This window comes from Ursus arctos, unplaced genomic scaffold (assembly GCF_023065955.2).
Source record: "Ursus arctos isolate Adak ecotype North America unplaced genomic scaffold, UrsArc2.0 scaffold_2, whole genome shotgun sequence".
Taxonomy (NCBI): domain Eukaryota; kingdom Metazoa; phylum Chordata; class Mammalia; order Carnivora; family Ursidae; genus Ursus; species Ursus arctos.
The window spans coordinates 81,294,241-81,313,534 of NW_026622874.1; the positions used below are offsets into that span (position 1 = coordinate 81,294,241).

Genomic DNA, 19,294 nt, shown 5'->3' on the forward strand with positions numbered 1-19,294 from the left:
CTTGTCTTGAGACCAGTTATGTCCCTCCTTCTTAGCCAGACACAGCTAGACTGAGGTATCAGATTGCTCGATTTCTTTAGCCTTTAGAAAGATGTGATTCAGGCCAATTATTTTTCAACCATGAAAAACCAATTATGTTTAATGAAATACATATTAAACACCACACCTGTGTGTGAGTAAAAGCTATACTCACCCTGTTATTTTGCTAACTGGTCTGACAAGATGGCTTGAGGGTCTTAACAGAAATGGTGGGTAACATAAGAACTAGGATCCTTATGTCAGGTTTACAAAGTGCCCTGAGTAGATAAACTAACTTTGCAGTTCTAAATCCTGCATTTTTAAAAATAAGAATATTATTTTTTATAAAACAGTAAATACTATATAATATTTAAGTAATAAATATAATATATTCTTTTTTAATAGTCTTATTTAATATCATACTAAATAAGATATATTAAGATATATGGCATTTATATTAAATAAGTCTATTAAAATAAGAATACTCTTATTTTACAAAGATAGTATGTGTATTTTAAATGCTCTAAGAACTACACTATTCTTAGTTACATGCATTTACACTTATTAAGAACAGCTGGAATCCAGGGAGCAAGTACAGATAGTAGAAAGGCTCACTTATGAATCAAAAGTTTTTCTTGATCTTTGACAATCCAGATAGCCTAGAAATACATCTTGAAAATACTCTCTCAAATGCTTAAATTTAATACAAACTGTCAATTCATTATGTGACATAGTAGAATCTCTCTAGATATAGCACATCTAAAACATGAGTATCTCTCTAGATTTAACATGCCTAGGTCATTATTTTTCTGTGAGGAGCTGGAGGTAAAATGAGCCCATCAAATCTTAAACAGTTAAGGAAAGTCCTGAAAAATGGCCTTACTAATGCATTTAATCAATCCACTCAAAGGGATTGTTTTTGTTTTTGTTTTTTTAATTTTAGAGAGAGAGAGCACACAAGCAAGGGGAGGAGCAGAGGGAAGGGGAGAGGGAGGAGGAAAGAATCCCAATCAGACTCCGCGCTAATTGCGGAGCCTATGCAGGGTTCAATCTTGCGACCCTGAGATCATGACCTGAGTGTAAACCAAGAGTAGGAGGCTTAACCAACAGCACCACCCAGGTGCCCCGGGACTGGTGTCTTTTATAGATAAAGTGTTGGAAGGTTTTGGTAGGTTAATTTACATCCAGGGTGAGTACTGTGTAGAAATATATGGGCAGAAGGTTTCTTTTTTTGTTTGTTTTTAAGGTTTTATTTCTTTATTTAAGAGAGAGAGAGAGCGCACAAGCAGGGGAGAGAGGGAGCAGCAGGGAGCCTGATGCGGGGCTCAATCCTAGGACCCTGGGATCATGACCTGAGCTGAAGGCAGCCATCCAGACGCCCCAGGCAGGGGGTTTCAAAATTCCACCATGAAAGGTAATTTGCAGCCCTAAGGTAGAATAAACCAGTTCATACTTTGGGGCTGGTCTCAAGTTCAACAATTTACTTTCTGTTGAAGTTGATTGTGTATGTCTGTTACTGTAAGATACACATGTTCTTTCCAATAATTGGAAATTCCCAACAGACATACAGTCACTAGTGACAACTAATAAATACTTGCTTTCTTATTCCTAGTAGTGATCATATGATGGAAACATGTCAATGAAAGAGGATGAGGGGTTGCAGACGTCAGCTCTAGTTGTGGCCTCTAATCAACCGCTTCTGACAACTGTCTTTCTCCATCATCCAGACGTTCACCACTTATCCCATCACGACCCTGTGCAGCGCTCCCACTGTGTACCGGATGCTTGTGCAGAAAGATCTGAAAAGGTACTTGAGTGGAAATCTCCATTTGAAGCACAAACAAAAGCTGCAGTCCAGCATCACACATCTCCCCATTTCAGGGCAGGTTTCCTCAGTCTTGCCACTATTGACATTTTGGACTGAATAATTCTGTGCTGTCGGGAGCTGTCCTGTGCATTGTAGGATGTTGAGTAGCATTCTATGTGGCCTCCACCTACTAGATGCCAGTGGAACCTCCCTGGTGACCGTCAAATATGTCTCCAGATACTGCCTAAATCACCTCCCAGTTGTCCCTAAGGATAGCCTCTAGGGGCAACTCCATGTTTTCTCAGGGACAACCAGAACCCTACAGTCCGAGAACTAACTCCCCTCCATCCCAAAATACAACTGCACTTATACAGCCTTGAAGAAAAGCTAATGAAGTCTTATGACTTGAAGATTATAATCAATTTATTGAAATCAACTGAACCCCTAGAGGACTTGCAACGTACATTTACTTAACCAATATGAATTGAATACATGAGGACAGAAAGGAAGAGAGAAACAATGTAAGTAGTAACAATTTAAGTAGTGCAGACTGGCACATCCTCTATCCCCCCACGTGTGGATGTCCAGGAGGGAGAGTGCTATGAAACAAAATAAAGCAGATCTGAACCTTCTCTTATCCTAGTCAGGGTCAACGCCCTTGTGGCCCTCAATATATGAGCATCTTTTTTTTTAATTTATTTATTTGACAGAGAGGGAGAGAGGGAGCACATGGGGGGAGGGGCAGAGGGAGAGAGAAACTCAGACTCCGCACAGAGCATGGAGCCTGACATAGGGCTCGATCTCACGAACCCGAGATCCTGAGAAAACAACCCTGAGATCACGACCTGAGCCAAAAACAAGAGTCGGACAGTCAACTGACTGTGCCACCCAGGTGCTCCTCAAAATGTGAGCATCTTGCTCACATCTCAAGAGTAGTTCAAGGGCTTTCAAGCATTATTTTGAATAAGCACAATTCTGGTCCTGCCCATTGGACCCTCAATACATTAGAGCCAGGCTGTTCCAGACTTTCTCACTTGAGAAAGCGGGAAGCAGAGTAGTAAGGCCAGTGGTGAAAACAAGTGGGGCTCTGTACCTCAGACATTCGAGATGACTTTGCTAAGTAAGCCTCCCTTAATTCCATCCACAAGAGAGGATTAAGAGCTGCCTCATGTGTTTGTGTTGAGAATTCAATGTAAGTGGCCTATTTGATTAGACACCCAACAAATGGTAGGGGAAGAGTAGTCAGCTCAGGCCTTCATGAGGCCTTGGTCAACTTCTTTAAGTTCTCCCAGCCTCAATTTCCTTATCTGTAAAATAGGGCGTGAGGATTATGAGAATGCTCCTAAAGCCCTCACAGTCCTGTAAATGCTCAATTAATGTTAGTTGTTTTATCACTTTGTTCATAATAAGTGCTTAAGATCATTATCAGCATTTTCTCTTACCTTCACCCCTCCTTTAACAGCCTGCTAAAATGCAAGCTCTGTCAGGAAATTTACTTTAATCACAAATATGCCCCACACAACCTACAACCATATCTGGTAAGATAGTAGGTGCTCAAAAATATTTGCTGAACAAACCTTCCTAAAACTTGCCTTTCCTAGCTCGTTTGCTTGTTGCTAGAACATCCTAATAATTTTTTAATGAAAGCCACTCAGATTTCTTCTCCCCAAAGACCCCATGAGACTCTGTGTCTGCAGATACAAATTCAAGAAGCTACGACACTGCTTGACAGGAGGGGAGCCACTCAACCCAGAGGTGCTGGAACAGTGGAAGGCACAAACTGGGCTGGAACTGTATGAAGGCTACGGACAGACAGAAGTGGTATGTTTAATGGGCAAAGTTTAAGCTTAGCATATTGGGGCCTTTCTACCCCAGGAGGAGCCCCTAAAGAGCCCCCTTGGTGCTCTAAATTTTTATGTAGTTTCCCAGAATACCTTACCTTGCCAGTGACTACCAAAACCTCTGAACTGCCCAGTTTGGCTTGGCCAGAGGGGAATTAGGATTATTCACTGCAGTCTTCCTGTCTTCTACCCATGCAGAAGTCTCAGAGGTGTTAGGGGTTGGATAGGGTCAGAATCAAGTGGCTCATCTTCTCAGCAGCACTGAGGACCCCAGAGAGCCCCAGTGGGGAATTTATCCCAAGGTGCATTAAATGGGATCTTTAGTCTAAAGAAGTAGTTTTCAAAGTGTGGCCCCAAAACCAGCAGCAGCAGCAGCAGCATGTGGGAATTTGGTAGCAACACAAATCCTCAGACACCCCACCCCACCCAAGCCAGAGCTACTCAATCAGAAACTCTGGCATGGGGCCTGGCAACCTGTGCTTGAAAATTAATGTTCCAGGTGATTCTGACACACATGTTTGAGAAGTACTGGTCTAAAATAGTGTGTGTGTGTGTGTGTGTGTGTGTGTGTGTGTGTGTCCAGAAGACAAGCATGGGAAAATCAATCCAGTCAAAACTGAGTCTTATATTGTCATGATATAAATAGCTACAGAAAATGAATTTTTACATTCTTATATAAAACATGTTCTCTCAATAGGGAATAATTTGTGCCAATCAAAAAGGACAAGAAATTAAACCGGGTTCAATGGGGAAAGGAGTACTACCCTATGACGTCCAGGTGGGTAATATCTGACTATTTCAATAAAGAAGAATGTTTTACAGTTTTCTGCTAGTCATTGTACAACTATTCATAACCTGTTTTCATTTTGTAAAAAGAAAATTTTAGAAACCTAAATTGTTTCTTTCATTCTAGATTGTAGATGAAAATGGCAACATCCTACCACCTGGCAAAGAAGGGGAAATTGCCCTCAGACTGAAGTCCACACGGCCCTTCTGTTTCTTCTCTGAATATGTGGTACAAAAACGTAGAATGAGCTCATCACAAGTTAATAGAAAGGCGGTATAGGGAGTCATACAGACTTGGGTCCAAATTTCATATCCACCATATGTTGCTGCGTAACCTTGGGCAAGTCACAAAATCCAAGTCTATTTCATCAACTGTAAAATGGGGAGAATATCACCTATCTCCTAAGAGTTTTGTAAAGATTAAATTCTATGTGTAAGAAACAAGTTGCTGTGCTTGTCCTCAGAAAAGACAACTAGGCAGGCTGCAGGGGGCAGGGAGGGGGTGATACAGGGCAGAAGAGGTGCAAGAGGGGTTTCCTTTTCACTATATTCTTGAACCTCTGGTATTCTACAGTAGGAACTACCTTTTTTTTAAAAAATGAATTTTTTAGAAATAGAATGTGCAAGGTACTAGTCACTTCATGGGTGTCATACACCTTTTTCTATCTGACCAAATTAATGTCCAAAGTCATCTTTGATTCCTAGGACAATCCAGAGAAAACTGCTGCCACAGTAAGAGGGGATTTTTATGTCACTGGAGACAGAGGAGTGATGGACAATGATGGGTATTTCTGGTTTGTTGGCAGAGCTGATGATGTCATCATATCTTCTGGGTTTGTACATCTGCCACTCTTAGAGAGTAACAGATTGCCAGGGGGGATCTCCTACTTGGGTGATGTAGTGATCAAGGGCTTCTTTTCCTCTTCTAGGTACCGTATTGGGCCGTTTGAAGTGGAGAGTGCGCTAATTGAACACCCAGCAGTTGTTGAATCAGCTGTTGTCAGTAGTCCGGATCCAATCAGAGGAGAGGTAGTGAATGTCCTTAAACTAGCAATTTCATATTTTCCAGTTCTATCCATTTGACTCCTCTGGAGAATCAAGTAGTAGTCATGTAATTCTCATGATGAAGCACACATGTGCCAAAAATGTATACTAGGCACGCAACTTTATTTTTTTCTCATTTTTTTAAAAGATTTTATTTATTTATTTGACAGAGATAGAGACAGCCAGCGAGAGAGGGAACACAAGCAGGGGGAGTGGGAGAGGAAGAAGCAGGCTCCTAGCAGAGAAGTCTGATGTGGGGCTCGAACCCGGAACGCCGGGATCACGCCCTGAGCCAAAGGCAGATGCTTAATGACTGAGCCACCCAGGCGCCCCTTCTCTTCATTTTTTTAAATTATGTTCAGTTAGCCGACATACAGTACATCATTAGTTTTTGATGTAGCGTTCAACAATTCATCAGTTGCGTATAACGCCCGGTGCTCTTCACAACACATGCCCTCCTCAATACCCATCATCCGGTTACTCAACTTTACAAATGAGTTGTGTTCCAATGGGGATGTATTAGGATTCATTTAGTGGTAAGTGACAGAAACTCAACTCAAAGTGACTTAAGTTAAAAAAAAAAAAAAAGGAATTTACTGGCTCACACGTAAGTGAGGTCTTCAACAGCTACATCCGAGGGTTCATGCGAAGTTAGCAAAACTTTTTCTTCATTTCCTGGCTGTTGTTCTTTAGGTTGGCTCCATTCGGGCAGGTTCTTCCTACTTGGTAGCAACTGATTCCAAACGTACATAGCTTCACAACCAGTAAAGGAGACAGTTCCTTTACCAACAGTTTCAAGCGACTCCCAGAATAACATTTGCCTATCTTAGATCACGTATCTAACCAATGTGGTCCAGGGAATCGTATATGCTCACTGGACAGACCAGGATCATATGCTGGTCATTGAAGGTAGAAGTTAGTGTCAACACCACCAGAGAGAGGTTAGAGTAATACTCTGTAGGAAAATCAGGGTACCATTACTAAAAGGGGAGAACAGATGCTGCATAAGAAAAAGCAGATTTTACTGTACGTATGATTGTCATGGAAATCAGAATGCATTTTCTCACAGAAACAATGCAAATAGGAGACTGTGGCCAGGTTCCCAAATAAGTCCCACAAGCCTACCCAGGACCTAATGAAAAGGAACTTGGGGAATGACAGTAACAGCCTCAGTTTTAGGAGGAAGCCATGTAGTATGGAAGGGAGATGTTTCCTTTCCTCATGGAAGTTTCTTACAGACTCAGTAATAGCAAAACTTCAAAAACAGTTTGTATATCAGCATCCTCCCACACCTCTTTCTCTGACACCTTTTTTTAAAAAAAGATTTTAGTTACTTGACAGAGAGAGCACAGCAGGGGGAGTGGCAGATGAAGAGGGAGAAGCAGGCTCCCCACTGAGCAGGGAGCCCACTGTGCCGCTCGATCCCGGGACCCTGGGATCATGACCCAAGCAGAAGGCAGATGTTTAACCGACTGAGCCACGCAGATGCCCTCTCTGATGCCTTTTACACACCAGTGACCCTCTGCAGTGACTCTATGGACCCCATACTGAAACCTCCATTACCACCTCCACACCCAATGGATTCCATTCTCCAAAGTACTTTTCTCCTGCTACCATATTCTCATTCTCTCCATATAGTTGGTTTCATCTGAATATTAGAAGTAAATACCAATTGGAATCAATGTATGAGTAATTAATAACTTAAACTATAATTAACTAATCTCAATAATTATCTAATTGGTGGGTTTTGAATAGTATTCCAAAGAGAAGCAAGAAATATTAGGCAAAAAAGACCTTTTACGGGTAGATCGATCCTTCCCAAGAGTTCATCTCCCAGCATACAAAATCCCTCCACCAAGCCTCCTCAAGTCCCTTTAAAACCATATTCTCTGGAACCTCCATTTGTCTCCCTATTACACACATCTAATAGTGTAGGTTTGAGGGGTCATCTGCAAATCAAGGACTGCCCGTATAATATATAGGACTAGTCTGACTGAAATGTTAAATACATGTGTGACATGTAAATAAAACTCAACTTTTTAGCTTTATTGAAACACTGCACTCCTCACACTCACAAACCACTCAAACCCCACTTGTACCCAAGCTGTGTTCAGAGGTGATCTCTGGATTTGCATTCATCACTCAAGCTGCTGTTAACAAATAATTATAAGTACCTGTGTTCAGCATTGATTCCAAACTCCTGATGTGTCTGAAAAACAAACATCGAAATAAATTGACTTTTCTCCTGCAGGTAGTGAAAGCTTTTGTTGTCTTATCTGCACCCTTTAAATCATCCAACCCAGAGAAATTAACTCTTGAACTTCAGGATCATGTGAAAAAGTCAACTGCACCTTACAAATATCCAAGGAAGGCAAGTATTTTTTGCCCAAAAGTTAAGTGTGTTACCAAACAAGGGTCTAAGCTATTGAGTACATAGATTTTATTAGCTTTCGACTTTATGGTAGCTCATTATATAAGTAGAAGACACCTATTCCAACTTGCTTAGCCCTAACAATTTTGCTTTAAAAAATTTATTTTGAGACACTTAGATGTTTGATAAACTAGTTTTGACCAGCTCTGCAATACTGAATAACTACTAAGGATCCTTATAAGACTAATCAGTCCCATTTCGTGAGGGGAAAAAAAAAAAAAAAAAAAACAACTGTGGAAAAATTTAAAGACAGCCCCTGATTCAGCTATCGGTACTCTCAAGCCATAATACTCTTCAAAGCGCAAGCCTTTATGTATTAACTGACCAAACTTAAGGCTCAGAAAAAAAGATGTTATCCAAAAAAACGGAATCTTCCCTGAAAACTTCAAGGGAGGATTTAAGAATAATTCTGTATAAAAGAGAAGACACTGCAACTTCTTTCCTTCTCATCCTGGAATACTGTTGGTTGATATTGATCCTTAAGATGAGAATTCCATTTCAATTGGTATTGCAACCAAAAGGTAGTTAACTTCAACCTAAGAACTAGCTATATTTTCTCCATTAAATTTACTAAATCAGTCACCAGTTGATTTTCAGAAAAACGTTGTTTGAGAAAATTTTAAAATAGTAACATCTTGAGGGAGGGAAACAAAGGGAGGATTTTTACCATGGACGTAAGGGGAAACTTGTACTCAAAATTAAGTATCAAAATTCTCCCTCCGAAAGGGGGAGGACCCAGCTCTTTAAAGCCCAAAACCCAAGAATTAACTTGTTTCTTTGTGCATTTAGGTGTGGCTTCTATTTCTTTAGGGCAGTAGAGGCCCAGGTCTAGTTTCAACTAGAAGCAATGGAGTAAGGGGTTTATTATATTCTTCTGACAAAGCATATAGCCTCTGCACTAAAAACTCCTGGTGTAGGTCCAATGTCAACTGGACGATAAACACAAGAATTTCAATGAGTTTAGACTAGACATCCCCAGACCCAAACTCGCCAGTTACATGAAAGCTCTCCCTATTGTACTGACAACTGGGATTGTCACAGTGGCATCAAGTGTCTCATAGTATGTTTCTCTATTAATTAGGTGGAATTTGTTCCAGAACTCCCGAAGACAATCACTGGGAAAATCAAACGCAACGTTCTGAGAGACCATGAATGGGGTCGAACATAGCCTGATAAGAAATTATAGCATTAAGGAGTTACAGGCTTACTTTTAGTCCTTGCTTCCTGATAATTTAGTGACTACTCTCTTACAGTGCTGAAGACTTTTCCTGGCTGAAAAACTCAATTTTTTGTTCTGTACTTAGCCAAAAATTAAATAAATAAAAATCCAAAAATATTTGGAAAGAAAACGGTTATGATGACCAAACTGACAAAGGCAATGATTTTAATGACTTGCAGGGTTCAAAACAGCACATGATTACTTAGAAAAGCACAGTGGACAATGAATTTATCTTGGGTCTGATTAACTCAAAATAAAGTTTAAAACTATTCTAAGGAGTGTTCAATACAGAATTTCTTCTGCCTAACATCTTATATTACTAGTTCTTTAAAGTGAATTAAAGGGGTGCCTGAGTGGCTCAGTCGGTTAAGCATCTGACTCCTCATCTCCACTCAGGTCTTGATCTCAGGATCATGAGTTCAAGCCCCACGCTGGGCTCTATATGATAGGTGTGAAGCCTGCTTTAAAAAAAAATAGAGTGAATTAAAATACTAACTTTAAAATAAGGAACATAAATAATTCAAAACCAGTAAGTGAATTTAATTAAGTACTGTATTACTATATCTTTTTTAAAAAGATTTATTTATTTTAGAGTGGGGGGGGGCAGAGGAAGAGAGAGAGAATCCCAAGCAGACTCCCCACTGAGCAGAGCCCAACATGGGGCTTGAGCTCACAACCCTGATACCAAGACCCAAGCTGAAATCAAGAGTTGGACGCTTCACCAACTGAGCCACCCAGGCACCCCTATACCTCCTTTTGAAGCAAGTTCACTGTAAAATATCTAAAGTTTGGATTACTTAAGAGTAATTAATCAAGAGCAATTATTAAAAGTTTTATATCTGTACTTTTTTAGGACAATGTACATGATTTTTGATACATAATTTGGCATGTAAGTATCTTTTATGAGATATCTATTATAAAGCCAGAGATTTACTAAAAGGCAGGAAGAAAAAGCACAGAACACCAATCTTTAGGGAACAAATTTATTTTGATTTTTCTGAAAATATCAGTAACTATGAAAAACAAGCTAAAAATTTGGCCATACCAAAAGCAAAATACAAGTAAAAACAACATTTAGAAATCATGTTTAACCTTAAACAAACATGTTTCAAGATACCAAGTTTAACACACTTTCCTCCACAGAGCAAAACAAGTTTACTAAACCACAACACTGGAGTTTTTTTTTAACTGACATAACTTTAAAAAAAAAAAAAAAAAAAAAGGAAAGAAAAGAAAAGAAAAGAAAAAAATCACTCAATTCCCACCCTGGAATCTTGTCACTTATAAAACAACATGCTCAAATGTCAACGACAATAAAGTTGGGAAACCTGAAAATACATCAATGAATGAATTCAGATTCCAACAGAACACAGTGCTTCACAGCTGGGGAAGAATAGCTTTTGTTGCACTCAGGTCTTACCAAATACGAATAAACACAAGATTAAAAACAAACTACTAAATCAAAATCTTTCTGTAGAGTAGCAGCTTCCACAAAGCAAAAGGAATCCAGTTTTGCAGAGTTAAATATTCGAAAAGCGTATGTATGGCCAACTTTATTCCCAGAGTCCCAGAGTCTTGCACTATCAAAATAAAAGTATCTTTGTCTTGGAGCAAGTCTGATGAAGGCACCAAAATCCTATCCTCCCTGTTCATGCAAATGACACTTAAAATGCTCTTATCATCCTTTCAAGATGACCTCAACACTCAAATACCTAAGATCTAGAAGAAAGTTCCAGCCTCATCTGCATTACCAAGGTCCAGTCCATAGCCTTTACCCCTCCCCCAAATCCTTCTAGTCTGGACCACTACTTTAGGAGGATAAAAATATATTCCCATATTCCCTAGCCATTAAATAAACACAGACATTGGTGCAGGAAGACTCAACATTTATAATACTACTGAACTTTTCAAAACTTAGTAAACCTATGTCCAAAAGTGACTTTCACAGCCTCTTAATATTTATTCTCAATATGGACTTAATATGCAGCCCTCTTTGGTGTCTGTCTCTTCAGCTTTTTTCTGTTGTTTTACCCTGGAGGAAACCTTGAAAAAACTTCCAAATTAAGGGAACCCTCATTGCATGGGAGTGTGAGCACTAAGTTAAGGATATTCTTACTTCACGGAAACCCAGAACTATCAGACTATGACTCACAGAGTTCTTTTTCTTCTGGGGAAAATCTCAGGCTGAGATTCAGAGAAGAGGTTCCTCACCCAGTCATACACCAGTTTTAGGAAAAGGAGGGAAAATGCCATTTAATTTGGCGTTGCAGTTCTTCATGGAGAGTTTTAGTAAAGGCTTCAGACTTGTTGCTATCTTTTCTTCATTCTCAAGCCCAAGGGCTGTGGAAACATTTCAAAAGTTTGGCAAAGTGATAGTTCCAAAGAGACTGTTTCTTTTTAATCTGAGAATCTTATCACTTTCAAGAAAACATATTTTATCCAGGACCTTGCAGAAACTTGTTTTATTTGTTCATGTGAAGAAAAATGTCTACTAAATAGCCTAGTTTTTGTAGCCATCCTTCATCTCCAAAGCACTCAGCAAAATCTGGCCTAGTAGCTCCTTGTGTGTACTCTAGCAATTCACCTTTCAACTCAAATATCCTGTTGAGAACTCTTCCTCTGACAATCCACTGGATTTCTGTATGTAGATTTATGTGCCCTTTGTTCAGACTTTAGTTTTGTTTCGTTTGTTTTTTTAAACATTCTTGTATAAATGGGTCTTTAATAAAGTTAACAATTTCTGCAGCATTATCCAGAACTTTCTCCATTTCATCTCCAAGTGTTTTATATCAGCACCTCTCTGTGAAGAAACCGGTGTGCTGTAACATCAACATCAGATTTTCTTTTACCAAAATCAGCAAAACTGATGAGCACCAGGAGTACGGATGGCAGACCTTCAGTCTTCAGATATAAATTTATACTGCCTTTGTTTTGAGAGGCTCCTCACAGCAGAAAAAGCTTTCTTGAATTTCATCATCATTTACCAATCTTACTAAGGCTCCAGTATGACAAATATTCGTGAACTGCTAACGCATCAACCCAAACAAAGAAGCTGCTGCTTTTCAGTTAATTACACAAACCTCGTTAGCATCAGGTGGCATAAGTTATTAAACTGAAAGTGAAGGCTTTTCAATTTCTCGTACTGTTTCTTGCCCTAGCATTTTTTTTTTTTAAAGATTTTATTTATTTATTTGACAGAGATAGAGACAGCCAGCGAGAGAGGGAACACAAGCAGGGGGAGTGGGAGAGGAAGAGCAGGCTCCCAGCAGAGGAGCCTGATGTGGGGCTCGATCCCAGAACACCGGGATCACGCCCTGAGCCAAAGGCAGGCGCTTAACCGCTGTGCCACCCAGGCGCCCCTTTGCCCTAGCATTTTAACATTATGTTGGTACTAGATTCTTACCGACTATGTGAAATTTTCTTTTCCTAGTATAAGTGCTGTTACTAAATAATTTGCTTCCTAAACCTTTCACTGAATGTGATTTTTTATTTTTTTAAGATTTTATTTTTAAGTAACCTCTACACCCAACACGGGGCTTGAACCTACCACCCCGAGATCAACAGTCTCATGCTGTACAGACTAAGCCAGCCAGGGTGCCCCTGAATGTGATTTTTAAAACAAAACTTCACTGTTTTGATATTCCAGATGCCATTTAAAATAACGAACATCTTTACTCATCAAATGGTTATGATTTATAGTTACAATTGCTGGAGCAAATGCTAGGTTTGTAAGTTGCATTCCACCGACAATATATAATGCAATAAAATAGCTTGGATTTAAGTCCATATAAGACCACTGAAAAGTAGCTTTCACTATAAAGAAAGAATTTGTGTTTCTTGTTGCACTGGCATACTGAAGAAACTCAGAAGACTAATTCTTCATCACTAACCTTATCAGCAATGTCTATAGTTCTATGTCTAGAATGGTCCTCTTCTATCTCACACCATGCCTTCAAAAATTGCAGCACTGGACCATCAGATTTGTAACAAATGTTAGTAAAATATAACTGGCATAATAACTAACATAATCGCAAAAAATAGAAAGGTTCATAAAAACAATTCAATTCTAAATCTGTAAGACCCATGTTTTTGCAATGTTTACAACAAAGTGGGAAGGGACAGCTGAGTTGCAACACATAAAAATTCCTTCCTTAGAATGAAAATGTCCCTATGTGTTTCTCTTTTAGAGTTTGTTTGCTCCCATAAGTCAGATGGCAGCGCAGAAGGGGAGGCTGGGGAAGGTAATCAGGAAGGAAAGGCCAACATTATCTTCCTTCCACCCTCCCCACCACGAAAGTGTCCATCATTATCCACAGCTTCTCCTAGCTCAACCAAATGCATGTGGGCCTAACTGTACCTGGCACAGGGGGCTGAAAAGATCTCCAACAGAACTGTTAATGGGGCTGCTCAATCACTGTTCACTATTGTGAGGTCAGCATTATGCAGTGCAGAAAGGTCAAAAACAATATATTTTTAGTCACAATTTTATACGGAATCCTAGCAATATCTCACCGAACACCATCTGAGAAACCCACCTGCAACACCAAATGAATTTTTTTTTCTTATGAGATGTCATTTTCATTCGACTCAGATCTTTCTGTGACTTGACTTTCAAGTTCAGGTTTAGCTCCTCCGTCATTCACCACCTGTGTCTCAGATCTTGGTTTTATCTGCCCCAGTTCCTCATTATTTTCTGGTACCACCTGCTGGTTATTTTTTCCTTCTACTGGGTCATGTTGACTTGATTTGTCACCAGATTCCAATTTAGCTTCTTTCCCATTTCCTGCTTGCACTGGCTGCTTTGGGTTAAGTTGTGATGGGTCCTTAGCACTCTTCACCACCTCCTGGAGATTATATTTTCTGAACAACATATAATCTTTCACAACACTCAGGCAACAGACAGCTTTAATGATTTCTACTACCACTGTGTACTGTGGATTGGTAAGATCCACTTTATTTTCCGAATTGAGGCTGCCTACTATTCCTGTAACAAGAAGAGGGAAACACTTAGAGGGAGAAGGATGCCATGAAGCTTGACAGATACAAATACAATCTTTCATCTTTCCGTTTGGGACTTTCTAAATCAATATATATACTAGTCTACTCTTCTACATGGACCTCAATCAAATTCTCTGGGCCCCTGGGTGGCTCAGTTGGTTAAGTGTCTGCCTTTGGCTCAGGTCATGATCTCAGGGTCCTGGAACTGAGCCCCATATCGGGCTCTCTGCTCAGTGGGAGTCTGCTTGAATCCCTCTCCTTCTCCCCCCACTCCCAGCTCGTGCTGTCACACTAATAAATAAACAAATCTTTTAAAAAAATTCTGTGAACGCTTTCAATAAATAAATAAAAATGAAATCCTGAGACATTTAATCAGAGTACTTTTTTCCCAAAGAAAATTCAATCTTGATGTGGAAGATTTCATATCTACCTACCAGAAAGTCTCATATCCAACATATCACAATCTGTTAGGTTTGATATTATTTTAAGGATTTTTTTTTTTTTTTAATAATCTCTGCCCCCAACGTGAGGCTTGAACTCACAACCCTGGGACCAAGAGTCACATGCTCTGCTTGCTAAGCCAGCGAGGCACCCCTATTTTAAGGACATTTTAATATACTTCTTTTACACCCAAAAATAAAAGCCTTAAGTTGTAAAAAAAAAAAAAAACCAAAAAAACCATAAAATCAAGAATAAGTATTTAGTATTGCATACTAATGTAAAATTACTAAAAAAAACATACCTGCCAATTCTTTGATAACTTCTTCTCTATTCGTGTGACTGTTATTTCGAGATTTATACACAATCTGAAATGTCCCTTTGTTTGGAGCTTTAAACCAGGGTTCCAAAAATGTTTCTGCATATTTTTTCATATCTTCTAAGAAAGCCTTGCATGTGCCTGAAATGGGTAACATATGTAGAATAACCCGAGTCTTCTTCTTTTTGGTTTTGTACATACCCTGGAGAATATGATGTACCAATTTCTCAGGTTCTAAAGGAAAAAATAAAAGAGTCAGCACAAAGCAAACAAGTTAAGAATATAAACTCTCGGGCATTTTAGAACCTCTTCAAACTCTCTAAAATGAATTGTCATTGGCAGTGACCCACATCAACAGTATAGAAGAAATTACCATAATGAATATTAATAAGTCTAATCAAACATTTTTTCCAACTTTCTCCACTGCCTATGATGATTATTACTATATCTAATATGTTAACTCTTCAGCATTGTTACTGCTTTCACTAAAAACAATCGTTCATGAAGACACTGGAGTTAACATTTTTGTGATGTCTCATTTGTCCAACACCACCATACTACTTTCTTATAACAATAGCAACTACAAATGTAACATTAAACAGTACACTTTTTTACAAAACAAAAAAACCTGCAAGTCACTTTAAAAGATTTAATTCATCCACTAGTTAAGTTTGTACAATAATCTAGATCTCAGAACTCAGAGAAGCCCCAAAACCATGAATTACACAAGATCATGAAATGGTCCTTCAGCCATCCTCACTACCTACAAGTCTGTTTGGGGCCACTCAGTGTTTTCAATACTTTTAAATTAGTTAACAGCATTAAAAATCTAGAACTTCTTCAAATTTCCAACTTCTTTTGAAAAACCAGAAGATCTAGCCCTACAGGACTACATTCCAGATGGCTGGAGCCATTCCAAATTGGCTGGCACTGAAGAGCAGCTGCTCCTCTTAAACAAAGTATGTACTCTTGTCTCACCTAAAGTTACAAAGAAAATGGCAAAGCCAGGTTTCCACTCTTAAGCCAATGTGACGTTCACCACCCATTCTACCTTTCCGTATGTCTAGTGCTAGAACAGTGTGGAAAAGATCAATCAAATGATTAACTGAACCATAACCATCAAGCCATTTTGTAGGCAGTGTTCTGAGGCAAGGAGATGTCCAGATATTATAGGCTTAATAATCTTAAGGTTTATTAGTCAGACATACCTATTCCAAGTGTCCTGATGAAGACTACATTATTTGCTCCACTCTCCACTGACTGGAATCTTCTTAGCTTCATCTCTGTTGATGCTTTAATGTCACCAACTTCTTTCTTCAAGGCAGCCTCCATATCATCATCTTCTCCCTCACTTCCAGAGGGATGCTGATCTTTGTCCATAAACTGCATGAAACAGATGAGCAGAAACGCAAAAATAGCTCAAGTTAAAAGGATAATTAACTACCTATGTGAACTCTCCAGTGGCAGATGGATCAATACTGACAATAAAGCTTTTTATTAAGAAACTGACACATCGCTTCCTACAAAATGTGGAGGAAAAAGGGAGTTCCCTCAGACTGGCACACAGAATTTGAAAATGTTTTCAAAAACATCTTAACATTCTGGGACACAGGGTAATGTGCTCACCAGATGAATTAATTCAAGACAGACCTTAATCCTATCACTAGGTATCTTTGTGCCTAATAAGACCATCTCCTTTTGGTGAGATTATGATGAGGGAGCAGAAGGCAGACAGAGGACAAAGCCCAAGCTGACACCCCACAAACCCCAGCCCCCACCCAGGTGGGATATGTGTGACAAATCTCAGGCACTCCTGGCTGCCCTAAAGCTAAGGGAAGGAAAAACAAATGGTTAACTAACAGAGATCGCAATACAACAAGACATGAGTCTCCCTTGGTTTACAAAATGTCTGAGTGATTTACCAGAAAAAAAGCATTCTTATCAATAACTTAACTTCCAGAAGGAAACTCCCAACTGTCTTACTATTAACGCTTTACTAGAGGGGAAAAACCCTAACTCGATAAAGGCAAGGTCTCTAATCTTGTAGGTCCTCTTTAGCATACAAAAGCTCTTTTGAAAACCTCCCTTTTCCCTTACCTCCCCTCAACTCCCAAGTATATAATCAGTCACCCCTCACAGCCCCCGTGCAGCAACTCCTGCCCACAGGTCCTGTCCCCCTGCTTTAGTAAAACCACTATTTGCACCAATAACGCCTCAAGAATTCTTTCTTGGCTGTCAGCTCTGGACCTTACCTACATTAAAAAACTACATCAACTAGACCAAAGAGTTATGGCATAAAAAACCCCTTACCTCTAGTCTACTAAGGAACAGGGAACAGAAACAGTAAAGAATTTTATCAAAGTACCAGTGTTAACAGGGAACTCACTTGCTGTGCAGTTCTCTGCCCCACCATTATTAGTCTGCAAGACATGCACTAATTAATAATTATACACATTTATGGAACCTTTATGCCAGTATGTATTTTATATACATAAGCAACTTTTAGGCCAACATTCAGTACATTATCATTTTTCTTTTTTATTTAGCTCAGCAAAATGAAATAATACGCCCATGACCAAGCCCTAAAACTAGTAAATAATGGAACTTGAACCCAAATCCTCACTGTATTATCCTCCCCCTTTTAATTCATTGAGGTGTTTGTGTATGTATTAGTCCAGATCCTAAGCCAAGACTATAACGATTTCCAAACTGTGATGGGAAAATTAGGTTTTAGGTGGTATGAGTACAAAAGCTTTTACTTTTTAAAGTGTATTTACATGCGCATTTGAAAAATAACTAGCACTAGTACTAAATCCACTATTTCAGACACTGCTTAGGACAAACATCATTACAACCATGGTGTAAAAGTCGTGGTAAGATATGGCAAAAACTACGAGGACAAATTAAGTTTCCCTTACGAACTTGGACCGTTTACTTAACCAACTTGCGCTTCAGTGTTCTGGTCTACATTACTTCACAAGTCTAGTAGTAAACGTTTGAGAGCTTCAGAAACACAACACGTGGACCGCAGAATCAACCTATAAATAGGAACCACTATGATTACTAATGGGGGGAACCCCAAAGCTCCTAGTTTTTCAAGCACACGACCCGGCAGGGGTCTGCAACCCAGATATGGCAAAGAGGCGGCAACACAGGCGAGGCCACACCCCTTAGCCAGCTCGGCCACAAAACGCGCGCACGCGTACGAGAAAGCCGGCCTTGCAGCATTCCCTCACTACTCAAAGGCTGCTTGCACTCTCCCGGGCGCGTACCTTTTCCGGCCCATACATGTCGTCGCCGTATTCGTTGAGCAGGCTGTAGGCCTCCTCCACGCACTTGCGCTCGTTCATGTTGCAGGTAATGAGAATACCCTGTAGCCCGGGTTCCAGCTGCCGGGGCCCGCCGCCGTCGCAGCGCCGAGCCCGCTTGGCCTGCACATATTGAGTTTTGCCTTTGCGCTTTCCGCCGCTAGACTGAGGAGGCTGCTGGACGGGGGTCAACATGGCGCGTGAGAACGGAGGCTAGCGAGAAACGTGTTTCTCCACTATTCCCGGCTTCCTCGCCTCTGCCGGCGCGAGCTGGCTTACGTCATGCGTGCGCGACGGCCTCCCCTAGTCCCGCCTCCAAGTTCCAGCCGGTGCTGCGCGGGGTCCTAGAGCCGGTAGGTGGCAGGCTGTGGGGAGGTGGTGCGAGGCCCGCCTCTCGCGACGGTTGACGGGCACTTCTTACTGCTCACCAGCCCGTGCTCTCTGGAGTTCCTAGGAAAGCGGCCTTTGGGTGGAGCCGCTCTGTAAACGTACATGCTGGCCTCCAACTGGATGTAGATAGTACTTGTAAAGAACGGTTTCATTTACCATTCATATTCTCTGATTCCTTCAGTTAATGTTTATTAAGTACCTATGTGCTAGTTATGGACCTATTAAATACTAAGGTTGGCAAAGCAAGACACTTCATATACATCTTGTCCTTCTAGGCCAATGTTTCTTAGAAGTCACTGGGGGCCTTCCAAACCTATTCTACTTACTTTTTGCTCCTGGTGGAATGTGCATAATCAATAGACTTTAGTACTCCTGTTGAAGGACCCCCCCAGAGGTACAAAGAAAGGACAGAAAGTATAAGGAACTCCTAAGTCAGAGACTTGATTACCAGAATGAGAAATATAAAATACAGGGAAACCTGGACAAACTTCTTAGCATTAAATTGTCACTACGGGAACATTTTAACTTGTAAAATATATTTCCATTCATACCCAAGATATTGTCTGTATCAATTTCTTCACATACTTTTGTTTGACGCCGATGTTATAACAAGTGACATTTTGGTGAATTATGGTTCCAAGTGCACTTGGTTGTGGAGTGGATGGTAGCAGAAAGTCAGAAATAAAGAATAAAAA

At 40.1% G+C, this 19,294-nt stretch overlaps 2 protein-coding genes across 5 annotated transcripts in view; one reads left to right on the top strand and one right to left on the bottom strand.

Annotated features, from left to right (window-relative positions):
• Nucleotides 1-9,104, top strand: part of LOC130544275 (acyl-coenzyme A synthetase ACSM4, mitochondrial-like) — a 22,046-nt gene extending 12,942 nt beyond the window's left edge. The window contains 8 exon segments of the mRNA XM_057315304.1: nt 1,746-1,825; nt 3,523-3,646; nt 4,364-4,444; nt 4,580-4,681; nt 5,158-5,285; nt 5,382-5,481; nt 7,748-7,867; nt 9,009-9,104. Coding sequence (XP_057171287.1) covers nt 1,746-1,825; nt 3,523-3,646; nt 4,364-4,444; nt 4,580-4,681; nt 5,158-5,285; nt 5,382-5,481; nt 7,748-7,867; nt 9,009-9,095 — 822 coding nt within the window. The 3' untranslated portion in view covers nt 9,096-9,104.
• Nucleotides 5,618-18,715, bottom strand: THUMPD1 (THUMP domain containing 1). 4 transcript variants are annotated; one of them, XR_008960446.1, is made up of 6 exons: nt 18,174-18,715; nt 16,110-16,284; nt 14,887-15,135; nt 13,682-14,130; nt 7,671-7,705; nt 5,618-6,249 (listed from the first exon to the last, which is right to left on the bottom strand). XR_008960446.1 is itself a non-coding variant. In XM_057315306.1 (5 exons), exons 1-4 carry the CDS (start codon nt 18,402-18,404, stop codon nt 13,709-13,711), a joined length of 1,077 nt encoding a protein of 358 aa, XP_057171289.1. In that variant the 5' UTR covers nt 18,405-18,715; the 3' UTR covers nt 5,618-7,705; nt 13,682-13,708. The 4 variants fall into 4 exon arrangements, 2 of the variants coding, with proteins under 2 accessions (XP_057171289.1, XP_057171288.1); XR_008960445.1 differs by having other exon boundaries at nt 5,618-6,451; XM_057315306.1 differs by having other exon boundaries at nt 5,618-7,705.
• Between the last annotated feature and the right edge of the window lie 579 nt (nt 18,716-19,294).